Source organism: Embiotoca jacksoni, unplaced genomic scaffold (assembly GCF_022577435.1).
Source record: "Embiotoca jacksoni isolate LCO1_2020_lvr unplaced genomic scaffold, fEmbJac1.0.p SCAF_2, whole genome shotgun sequence".
Lineage (NCBI taxonomy): Eukaryota > Metazoa > Chordata > Actinopteri > Embiotocidae > Embiotoca > Embiotoca jacksoni.
In genome coordinates this window covers 16936039-16948149 of record NW_027185340.1, presented here as the reverse complement: position 1 = coordinate 16948149, position 12111 = coordinate 16936039, and the positions used below count along the sequence as shown (strand labels likewise).

The following is a 12111-nucleotide window of genomic DNA, read 5'->3' as shown; positions in this document are numbered from 1 at the left end:
TTGTTGTTTATTGTTGGACGTGTTCTGTAAATACTTGAGGTCTGTGTCGTGTCAGTAGTCACGTAACCGAACGCAACAGTTAGTTGCTTGTTTTCACTTCCTGACAATCTTGAGACAGACCAGTCGAACGGCGGCGTGTCGCCCAAGTACGAAACGCAGTCAGAGTTAAAGAGTCCCAGCACTCGTGATTGAGGATTAACCGCTTAATGAAACCAACAGGACGGAGATTATTTATTATCATGTTTTTTGTTTTTTTGTTTTTTTGAAACATTCCTCTTTGTTTCCGGGGGTGTTACGTTACAGTCACTCTGCTGAATGTGCCAAACCCGGCCAGAGTGTGGTTTTGTTTTTTTTGTTGTTTTTTTTCAGTGGCTGGTGCTTGACATCGCCCTTCCTCCTCCTCATCTTCCTCCTCCTCCTCCTCCTCCTCCTCCTCCTCCTCCTCCTCCTCCTCCTCCCTGTCCCCGACATTCCATTCGGCTGTCCCGCGGCTCACGCGCTACGCTGCCGAGCCGGGCTTCGGCCGCCGGAGCGCACGGAGAACTGCGTGGGCCGTTTCTTTTTTTTTGTTTGTTTGTTGTTGTTTTTTTTTGTTTTTGTTTTTGTTTTATCCTGTCACTGTGTGACATCCATCGTCTGTGTCTTAACCGGCTGTGAATCACGGTCGGCCCCGTCGAACTCGTGCCACTCGATCCGACCCGATTCGTCGCGCCAGCCCGGCGGCCGCGGACGTCGGGTCGAGCGTCGGGACTTGTCTTCGCTGTTCGTGCCGCGAAGTTGAAGTGCTGGTAATCTTTGTTACGGTTTGTTTTTGGGTTTTTTTTTTTTTTTTTTTTCGTTTTTTTTTTTTTTTTTTGGTTTTCAAATGAACTGCGTTGACGACCGCGGGCAACTCTTTCGGGGGGGGGGGCGTAGCGTGAAACCGGCGGTACGAGATCGGACGGCAAACGGTGCAGCCGCCAGAGCACATACCTCATCGTCTGCACGTCGTGTCTTTTTTTTTTTTTTTTACAGGCATTTTTTTTTTTGTTCATTTCACCTTACTTATCGAGTTCACATCTTCACGTTCGTGCGGCGGGACATGAATGTATTTTGATCCGGACATCAATCGCAGCTCATCGTTCGCCCTCTTTAAACTAACGAGTTCGGGTTCATTTGGTCGATTGCAACGGTTTAAATCTTGATTGTTGTTTTGTTGTTTTTTTGTACATTTGAAATTTTATAGTTCCTTTTTTTTTGTTGTTTTTTTTGTTTTTTGAGGGGAGGGGGGTGGTGGGGGGGTAACCTGTGTCTCTCCTGTATCACGTGTATAATTTAAATCTGAACTGCTCAGCGACACTCTCGACACTACGCCCCAAAGACAAAAGTTTCCTCACTGTTAATCGGGCGAAGAAGAAAAAGTCCACGATTATGTTTGGCTTTTGTTCCACGTAGCGCGTCTTCAAAGAATCTGGGTATAAAATGCAAAATGTGACATCGTTGCTACTTGCCTGTCTGTGCATTCTTCCCCATTACGAAAAGGAAAATAAAAAAAATAAAAAACTTTTGAAGATCCTGGACTTGTCGTCCCTCGCGGTTCCGGTGCAACCCCGTTAAAGAACGACGCCCTCTTCACTCATCTCCTGCTCCTCGTCCGGTCCTGGATTTCGTAAGCTACGAAGTTATACATTATACGTCAGAAATCTACGAGAACCTGTACGTGCGTGGGAGGGTTTTTTTTTTTTAAGTTGTTTTTTTTATTATTATTATTATTTTTATTTTATTTTATGAGTGAAACGAGCCCCAAAGGAGCCCCAAAGTCGAGACTAGGAGCTGAGCTGGCAGAGCAGCGCGACCCCTCGTCTGATCCAGTGCTCCGCGGGAACGTTGGAGTTGAGCGTCATGGCGATGACGTAATTGGTGGAGTGTCCGGTGGTGGACAGGGTGCCGCGGCGCTCGCTCGTCTTGTAGACGGGCGCCATGTAGCACATCCTCTCGGGAAGGTCCTGCCGCCTGATGGGCTTCAACCACATCTGGTGGAGAGAGGAGGGAGAGAGGGGTTAAAGGAGGGGCGGGGCGGGGGGGGGGGGGGGGGGACTGGGTGAACATGACACATGCCGCAGTATGACATATTACATTGACATATTAATGTCATACTACAGCATGTCGTCCAAAATTCGATAAAAAAAAATGTCACTACAGCGTGTCCAAAATTTTATATAAAAAAAAAAAACCCGTCGTGCTATATCAATTTGCACAGGGAGGATTTTTTTTTTTTTTTTACATGGTAAGAGTGGGTTGCGCCTTAATCAGAAGGTTGGTGGTTCGATACCCGGCTATAGTTTGACGTCTTTATCAAACGGCGTATGGCGTTTCAAAAGAAATTCGGACAACTTGCGCGAGTACGAGATTCTTATCGGATTTTGGACGACGTTATATTATCGCCGAGAGGGCAGAGACGCCGGATTAAGGGTGCGCGCATTAACGAGTTTACTCGTGGTTTTGACACTTAACGGGGTCTACCCAGCAGCCGAACACCCCCTTTACTGTGTAAAAAGCAAAGGGAAGTTGAATGTATACAATATGGGGCCTTTTAAGATGTTCACCCTCTTCTTGTAGACCATTTAGTCCGGCGGTTATAAACATCTAGGAGTTGTTTTCCTTTCAAAACACATGACGGCGGAATCATTTGACTGGCTAGTGTGGATTTGGTTATGGCTCCGCTGATGAGCGTGCAAAACGATCGCTCCTCTGATGGCGGGACGAATGCGCGGGGACGGGCGTGGGTGTCTTCAAAGAGGGAAGGCCGAAGGGTCAAAGGTCAGCATCGAGCGTTCAAAATGTAACTCAGCGGAAACTAACCCGAATCTCTTTTGTTTGTTATCCAAACGTTAAGTTACAAATTGGGAACTTTGGGGGACGTAAACTTATAAAACAATAGCACTGACGAGGAGGAGCCCCCTCGGGCTATTCGGAAAGTCTTGGTTATGCAAAAGGGATAAAATGGGCCACTCAAAAAAAAAACATCTTAAAAACAAAAATACAAAAACAGTTTGTAGAGCTGCAGCCTGAAAAGTACTCGTCTGGTTCCATAACGGGCGCCTCGGTGAAGATTTACATTTCAAAGCCAACTTCGGCTGCCTCTGTTGTATTCCCCCCACCGCCGTAAATAATAAACACATTTTTAATTAAGCTCCGTTCTTGTCAAAAACTGATTCTGTTAATAACTTGCCCTGAAATGTCTGAATATTAAAAAAAAAAAAAAGTCAGTCTCGTGCATTATTTATAGTCACTGAACGCATCGTGAAGAGGAGAGAACATAGGGAGGGGAGGGGGGGGGGAGGAATACAAAAAAACGAAGAGGAAAACTTGATCAGTCGTCGTTCTGAGCCACCGGCACTCAACTTCCATCCCCCTTGCCAGTCTACTTTCATATACCATATCAAGCACGGTTAATTAATGAAAGGGTGGGAAGCAAAGCAGACGGGCGGGCTGCAGGCAGAATGGAAAACAGTGCTGAAGTTCAGAAAACAAGGGAGCTGCGAACATCCTCCTGGGCGAAGCCGCGGCTGCAGTTCGACGGCTGTTGTTCTTTTCCTCGCTGTATTTGTGTTTTTTTGTTATAGAGAAAGAAAAAAAAAAAAAAAAAGCAAACTCGCACCAAATCACGATGGAATCTGCCCCCATTTTACTAATCGGAAGAAATCTGAGGAAAGATCAAATCTTACCTTTTTTTTTTTTTTTTTTTTTTTTGACACCCAGAAGAATTTACAGGAGAAGAATCAATAAATATCCTCGCCTCATACATCATGTATGAACATTTTATGCAACGTGGATTTTTTTTTTTTTTTTACTTGTTGGCAAAAGTTAGTTTATTTCACCGGTACACTACAAATTCATCCTAATTTAGGTTTTATTCATTTTTCACACCGGGGGGGGGGGGGGGGGGGGGGGCTCCTCCCCTGGCATTTCCCAGCATCCCTTCTTCCTCTGTCACATTTGAGAATCAAGCGACTAAAGTAAATAGGTCTAAATGACCGGTAGAATTTCTCCTTTTCTTTTTTTTTTTTTTCATAAAACATGCCGTTTGGGAACATTTAAATGAAGACGAGTCAAGAGAAGCTCCATGAAATAGACTTGTGACTCAAACCGTATGTCGACAAGGTGGGAAGGTGGCACGCGCCAATTAGACTTCGCAGAACTGAATCAAACTGCCACGAAAGACTCGTACCGGGATTACGCACGTACCGTTGACGGCTTTGGCACCCGGTTGCCCCGGCGACAGCGAAGCCGAGGTTGCTGTGCGTCGCAGCGAGCGTTAATTCTCACCTGTCAGCGGGTGGGAATATAATCCCGCCGACTGTAAAACATCTCCGAGGCGTTAAGCCGCGCCGGTTTTCTCCGCACTTTCGGCGCTTTCGGTTCAAAACCTAGATTTGACAAAGCTGTGCAGAACGGCGACTTTACCGTTCACAGTTCGGGGCGACGGGACACCGCCGGGTGAACACGGGAGCCGCGGCGCGCGTTTCCTCTCCCCGGAAGGCTTTCGCAGGAGTTGCCTCGTTCGCTCACTCGAAATGCGACGGGAACGAGTTTGCGGAAAGACGGGGGTTTGACGAGCGTTTCCTGGAGGGAGCGCCCTCCGCCCAAAACGCCTGAATTCGTTTGGTAAAGGCGTTTCTGAGGTAAACCGGCTCCGGATCGGAAGCGAATGTTTGTCCCCGCCGGCCGACTGATCGGACCTTTTGCAGCCGCGAAGCGCCAGAACCGGCGTTGTCGTCACGGTCGCACGTTTCTGCCGTCCGGTCGGGTCGCAGTTTGCATCCACGTTCGTCCAGAGTTTCCTCCTCTGACGTCGTCGTACTTTTTTTTTTTTTTTTTTTTGGGGGGGGGGCGAAACGCAAGTCGTCACGTCAAGTAGGAATTCGGGCGTTTTGTGAAGTCGCAGTAACTTTGACCGTTTATCGCCCAGACCCTAAACAGTTTTATCTCTTTAAGTCCCAAGTGAGCATTTGTGACAAATTTAGAGAAATTCCCCGAAGGTGTTCCCGAGGTGTTAACGTTCTCCAAAAGCCTCCGGCTGCCGTGGAGAAATTAAAAAAAAAAAAAAAAAAAATGGCTTCGAAAGTGGCAACGAGAGAGAGAGAGGACCCGAGGTCAACTCCTCTCAGGCCGACGTAAGAGCGCTTCCCGAAAAAATAACAACGCCGATTTCCGTGATGATCGTGAAATTCATCAACTTAAAACTCGCGTTCGCCGACGTCGCTCCCCTCCCCCCCCGAGCCGACCCCCCGCGGTCAGTCGGTAAGCTGCCGAGCGGCCAACGACGGCGTTAAAAATAACTCGGGAGACGTCCGGTGCCGATCTTTCTGAATATGTGAAAGTGATTTGTGATTGAAAACGAAATGATTCAACTTGAACGTGGTCGCCGGGTAAATGAGGAGAGTGAAAATGAGAAGGGAGTTCCCCGTCCGGCTGCCGGGTTATTCACGAGGACTCTCAAAATGAAATCTTGGCGTCGACGTGAGCGGCGCTGCGTCGTGCTCCTCACCAGAGGCACGGGATCGTGCAGCACTTTGGGGTAGGACTCGGCGAGAAGTTTGGTCTTTCGGTCCCAGCGGGCCCCGTCAAGGAACAGGCCTCTGATGTACACACCTGACACGCACACACACACACACACACACACACACACAAATCAAGAGATATCAAAGAGGAGGTTATCATCACTGGGTATATCTAAAAAAAAAAAATAAAAAAAAATCTGGACATGAAATACAGATGTGGAGGAACCCTGCGATTACAGCGCATGTGGATACTGGCTCTTCCAGGAACCATAAAAAAAAAAAAAAAAAAATCGGCCGAGTCAAGCTGATCTGACCTCTGCCCTGTAACATTCTTTTCGTGCAACATGTGATCTCTCTCACTGATAGGGTGTGTGTGTGTGTGTGTGTGTGTGTGTGTGTGTGTGTGTGTGTGGAGGGGGGCGGAGGGGGGGGGGGACCATTTAGAGATAACTGGATGCTGGCACGCTGTCAGTATCACACACTCAAATGCACAAACACACTGTCAGATTTGTAGCTTGGCAGGGGGGCCGTGGTGGGGGGGGGGGGCCCAGCTGGGAACTGACTGAGGGTGAGGCTTTATGTGAGACTTTTGAGCAGAGCTGGGGGGCACAGCGAGGGGCTGATGCAGGGCCGCGTGTAGATGAGGAGGCAGGGGAGGCTTTTCCGTAACTTTCTTTCTTACTTTCTACTCCCCCCCGTCTCATACTCCATCTGCCTTATGTTCGTTTTTTTGTTTTTGTTTTTGTCCCCCCCCCCCCCCCGTTTGTTTCTTCCCTCGTACCACCGTTTATATTCCTCTTGAAACCTGACTTTGCGTTTGGTCATTTTAACCTTCTAACGATTCAAAAGCCCGCTTTAACTGTCCGCGCGGAAACCAAACTCTCTCCCCCCCCCCCCCCCAGCAGCGCTCTACCGTCATCCGGGGCCTTTTTTTGCTTTCTGTCGTCCAGGACCTCGAAGTCGAAGCCGAGCATGTCGATGGGATGGTGTGTTTCCTGGCGTAGTTCTGCTGGCTGCCTGTGAGGAACGCCTGCGTGAAGAAGAATCCTGATATCCAGAATACAGCCGGCGTGCCCTTGTCGTACCAGTTCTGCACACACAACAGGGCAAAGACGACGAGGACATTTACAACCAAAACACGGGGGTTTGGGTTAGCTGGGTTTTACGTGCGTTGATTTTTATTTTTTATTTTTTTTTCTGTTGCAACAGGAAAATAAAAAAAATATGTATTTAAAAATGCACAAATGAAAAACAATTAAAAAAAAAAAAAAACACAAAATGAGGCGTGGCAGCGGCACGACTGCAGTCAAATACCATGACATTCAACACAATGTTCAGCTGATTATGTGACGGTGAGAACAGAACGTACCTGATCAATATAAAGAAATGAATTTCCCAAAAATAAATCATTATCAGCTTCGGGCTTACAAAAAAAAAACAACAAAAAAAAGAGAGAATACGCGTTGACCCGCAAAAAAAAGGGGGGGGGTGATAGGATCACTGAGGGCCGCACAGAATATTTGGTAAATTAATAGCTGCAAATAACTCTTAATGTTAATAGATATTTTAGTACTTTGAATAAACTAATCCCAACAGCAAAATACAGGATGACATAGCAAAACAGTTTGGGCCTGGGTTATGATACTAATAATTGGCAATGTGACGCCACATTACCAACGGACATATGGTGCTTATAGCAGGTCCGTGTTCCTTTTTGTTAAAGGTGAAAACATTGAAACTCTCCCCAGACAGGCCGCTGTTTGAATAAACCCCGATCAGGAGGCAACAAAGAATCGATCGCATCTCCCTTAAAGCCGAAGCCGTAAAGAAAAAAAGTTGCATTTTTTTCAAAGCGTCCGCCGAGAGACTTCGATGCGCACCGTGGATCGACTGAGACGCCACGTTACCATCCGGGAAACCGTATCGCGAGCGTGATCCGTACGCAAGTCCACGTGTGAACAGTACGATTCAGAAACTGACTCTCTCGGTCGCCCCCCCCAAAAAAAAAAAAAAACCGCCGGTATTTTCAGAAAACAGCTGTGTTGCTCCGGCCCGCCCACCACCCCCCACCCAGCAGGCAAACAACGGGATAAACAACGGCATAAACAAAGAGATTTATATTCATAGATGTTTGACAAGTGAGTTAATTACTTCTCACCGGGAAGACTTGACTGCTCTGCGCCGTCACAGCGTGTGGATGAAACGACCCTCCTACCTGCAGCCGTGCCAGCTACAGAGCTTTTTATAGGTTCTGGAAGGAGCAATGAAAGCTCTACGTATAGTTTATGAATATTTAATAATGTCAACGGTATATGACATACTTTAATACAGTTAAGTTATTGTGCTGTTATTTTTTTTTATTTTTTTTTTTTATACTAAGGTCTGGGGGCTCATAAAGGTATAATCATAAGGTTAGATCACAGTTGAATAATTTTAGGATTTTTTTTTTTTTTTTTTTTCCATCTATTACCTGGCCCATTTATATTATTGTTAGATTTCCTGCATGTGTGCTCAGTAGAGAATATATTGAGCAAAGCTGAGCACAAAGACAAGAAGCAGATGGAAGGAATGCTACGTCTAACCGAACCTGTCGCTGCGCATGGTACGTGTTTACGCTTAGTTTATGTCAGTGAGCTGGAACGTTTTACCAACAAAAGTTTCAGCTGCGCCCGTATAAGATACAGAATTTATGCTTCGTCGTGCCGAGGAAGGCTAAAAACCATTCTGAGGGGATCTGTTCACCGAAGACAGGAAGATGAGCTGGTGTTTCTCTTCTTACAAATTGTTAAAACGGCAAACAATTGTTTTTGTTTTCCTGAAAAGTCAAAAGTGGCTCGTAAAAAAAAACAAACAAAAAAAAAACGCGCTGTCTCAGATAAGAAACCTGTGACTCGCCAGTTCACCCTGTAGGGAGTCATGGGTTGACATTTCAGTTGGATAACACACACACACACACACACACACACACACACACACACACACACACACACACAGCCTTCTTTTCCCTCTACTGAGTGCCGATGAACCGGTGGAATATGTCCGCTGTGGGAACCGGCCGAACTGTTTGATGAAGCGGTGCAGCACTTTGCAGACTCACATGGCAGGTCATGTGGCTGCATGTATTTCCTGGACCAACTGCCCATGAAGAAAAAGAATAATTCAGTAGATTACACCCCCCCTCCCCCCCCCTCCGCCCCGACCTCCTATGCGGATGATAAACGACAGCGAAATGAAGAACTGGTGTGTAACTCAAGTGCGACTCAGCTTAAAGGCAGGTTTCAGTTCACCGTATGCTGCAAGCTAAAGTATGAAAGGTCCGAACTTTTTTCATGTATAACTCTGAGATAACAAACAAGTTTCCCAGAGACTTCTGCCGTCTGCGACAAGATGCGCCGACGGTGCTTAATACTTTAATAAGACATATCGTGCTTTTGTTTTGTTTTTTAATTTTTTTTTTTAAGTGAGATTGAATCTGTTAGCGCAGGTTACACAACAGCTTTTTACTATTTAAGCAGTCTTGTCGGAGTCTTTTTTTTTTTTTTTTTTTTTCCCCCCCTCTCTCTTTGGTTGTGAGCTTTGGCTGCGTACGCACCGTCGCTCCAAAGCTCCGGCTCTCCTCCCTCCGACTACGGTCTGGGAACTCCGCTCGCGCTGGCGTTCGCACGGCCGCTTTGAAGGGCGGAACAATGAGCGACCGGCGTTGGTCTCCGACCGCGTTTGTCCCGCCCCTCCGTCACTGCGATTGGACGGCCGGTTAACCGTGACGAGCGCCGCGTTAGCTTTTTTTTTTTTTCCAACTCTCGCTGCTCGGAAAACAAACCGTGAACTGCAAAAAAAAAAAAAAAAAAATCCCCCGCTCACGCAGAGAAATTGGGTTTGTGTCGCACCAGGCTAGCGGTTGTCGGCTTGCCCATCAATGGCGGTGACCACGGCAACGTGTGCGGTATGCACTAATGTGTGCTAAAATCTTGATTAAGATATAAAGGTCTATCTTTTAAATAACAAAAGCGCGCAATAATCATTAACACCAACTTTTCTGTTCTCTTTGATTCTTTTTTTCCCTTCCCCCCCCCCCCCCCCCCCCCCCACCCCCTTTCCGTTTTATTTGGACCCCCGGCGCCTCCTTCTCTCAAACGTTTGTTGTTGTTTTTTTTGGAAACACATAAGTCGATATGAATAACCCAAAACACTTGTCAGCATTTGATTTAGAGCCTGAAGGCACCTGTAAGAATTCCAGTCGTTCCAGGAAGTCGTTGACGTAGCTTCCCAGCGGTTTGAGGCTGGGGTAGGACTTCTTCATCCACATGCCGGGGATGCGACCCTTTAGGATGCTGCTGACCACCTCCTCCAGCTCCGCGGACATCACCACCAGACCCTGCACGCGAACACGCACGCACAAATACACTGACTTTTACTCGCGCACGCTCATCCGCAAACATGTGATTTGAATCTTCACGACGGAAAAAACGTGATGTTGTGTTCTTCTGATGCCGAAGCCAAACATGAAAGGAATTGAAGCTCGTCACTTGAAAGACCTTTCTCCGGGAGATACAAGGTGACAGACAGCCACATAATGAGAACTCTTATTGCTCTGTAGGAGGTCTTTGATAGCAGTATGAAGGCTGATGTGCTTTACCCCTTCCTGACTCTTTCATGCTCTCTCCAATTAACTCTCATGAGGATGGCTCATCTCAGACGGAGAGGAAACGCGTTTGTTTATTAAGTGGTATAAAAAGAACCATGTGAGCGTTGACGCGTGTATTTTTTTTTTACGTTTTGAATGTGGTGTAATTGAGCGGAGCCACTGAATATCCATATAGAAATATTCAGATTACTTTCTGTTGAGTCTTTTGATGAAAAAAAAAACAAAAAAAAACAACCCTCAGTGGACCAAATAACTGAAGTATCATTGGTCTAATTATAAACTATTTCATGAAATCAGCATCTTTGGAATCTGCAAAGTTTTCCAAATGCAATCAGTTGTTTTTTTTTGCCTGAGGATTTTCCAAATGCAATCAGTTGTTTTTTTTTGCCTGAGGATGTTTTGGCCTCCGTAACTAGTGTTAAGTTTCAAAGTGTGTCTCGGTGGCAAAAATTAGAAAACAAAGCAAAAACGACAACAACAAAAAACAGATTAAAACCACATTAAGGCTTAAGAATATTTGTTTTAAAGTGCTTAAATGTTACAGAGTAGTGGCGGTTAGTGCCAACTTTAAAAAACTTCCCTAAACCATTTCGCTCTGTTTCTTTATGGATCCAATCTAGTGCAAAGTCTAACAACAGTGCCGGTAAGATACTCATAGCAATAACCGACATGGATTTTTTTTTTTTAGGCAGAAGAATCTCTATACAGTGGCTACAGTCTACATGTTCTAAACTTTTACAATCACTTTTGAAGTGCTTCCTTGGTTTAATGAACAGAAAATGTCAGATTAGTCCATTTGGAGTGTTTTGCTGAACGCTTACAGCATCTGACTTTGGAGGATGTATTACCGGCGTTTCCCCTGTAATCATACAGCAGAGGTGCGTCTCTACATCATGAATTATTGCTGTCACTGCGCGCAATATACAATCGATGACAATTCATCATTTGGCCTCACTGTTTATCTGAAGCAAACAACTTTATTGTGGGCCATTCGGCCATGTAGCCACGCCCTTAGCATCTAAACAAGAAGGGTTACTGAGAAGCGGATCGGGGTTGAATTTAAATAGTTAATACTAATAATAACGAAAATAGGCTTTAGTGCGAACAAAAATTTGTAAACATTTCTCTCTAAGGAAAAAAAAAAAAAAAAAAAAGTGCAGCATACGTGACACTGTAAATACATTCCTTTCCTTCCCTATGCCATGATGTCAGGATGTACCTTGATGGCCTTCTGAATGTTGATGCAGGAGCCTCGCATGGTGCGGAGCAGGTTGTTGAAGCGGCCCATCTCCTGCAGCAGCACTGTGTTCATGCTCTGATTGTAGCTGGTGGGAAAGAGCCTCATTGCCGCCACTAAGTCAAAGTCTCCAGGCAGCTTGCTCAGGATGTCAGCTGCCACATCAAAGACCATGTCATCTGAGGATTTGGCATCTCCGCCCGAAGAGCGGGACTGATCAGAGACACAAGAGCGACAGAGGACTGATGAGAAGAGGAGGCAGGACGTGCGGTTCGCTTTGGATTGACATCTCGTGGTTTTTTTTTTGTGGTTTTTTTTTAGAGGGGGGGGGGGGGGGGGGGTTATCATTTGCTGTCTTTGACGTGTTAAATTATGCATTCCCTTTTGAGGACTCTTTTGCCTCGGTGCTATTTTGATCTGTGAAAAGACCCTGACGTTAAGAGGGTCCGACTTCTGACTTGACTTTGCTTATATTTCATCGTGTTTGTGCCGCGCTGATTTAGATGCGTGCGTGGAAAAGGACGCATAACATCGCAGTCGTATCAGTCACCGCTCAGCTTTACCTTGACTTCTTTCATTTGTACACATATCTCAGGCCAGCTTACAGCTGCTCGTGAAGCTCTGTTCGCAGAGGAATTGTTGCGAGCGTAATCTTAGGATCTCATCACACAGCGTGAGATGAAAGG

The 12111-nt window shown here is 46.0% G+C and overlaps 1 protein-coding gene across 1 annotated transcript in view; it reads right to left on the bottom strand.

Moving 5' to 3' along the window:
• Positions 1 to 1790: 1790 nt before the first annotated feature.
• dnah7 (dynein, axonemal, heavy chain 7) overlaps positions 1791 to 12111 on the bottom strand; it is a 73119-nt gene continuing 62798 nt past the window's right edge. The window contains 6 exon segments of the mRNA XM_069154801.1: positions 1791 to 2012; positions 5531 to 5634; positions 6457 to 6528; positions 6531 to 6633; positions 9766 to 9918; positions 11408 to 11638. Of these exon segments, the coding sequence (XP_069010902.1) occupies positions 1806 to 2012; positions 5531 to 5634; positions 6457 to 6528; positions 6531 to 6633; positions 9766 to 9918; positions 11408 to 11638 (870 nt within the window). The 3' untranslated portion in view covers positions 1791 to 1805.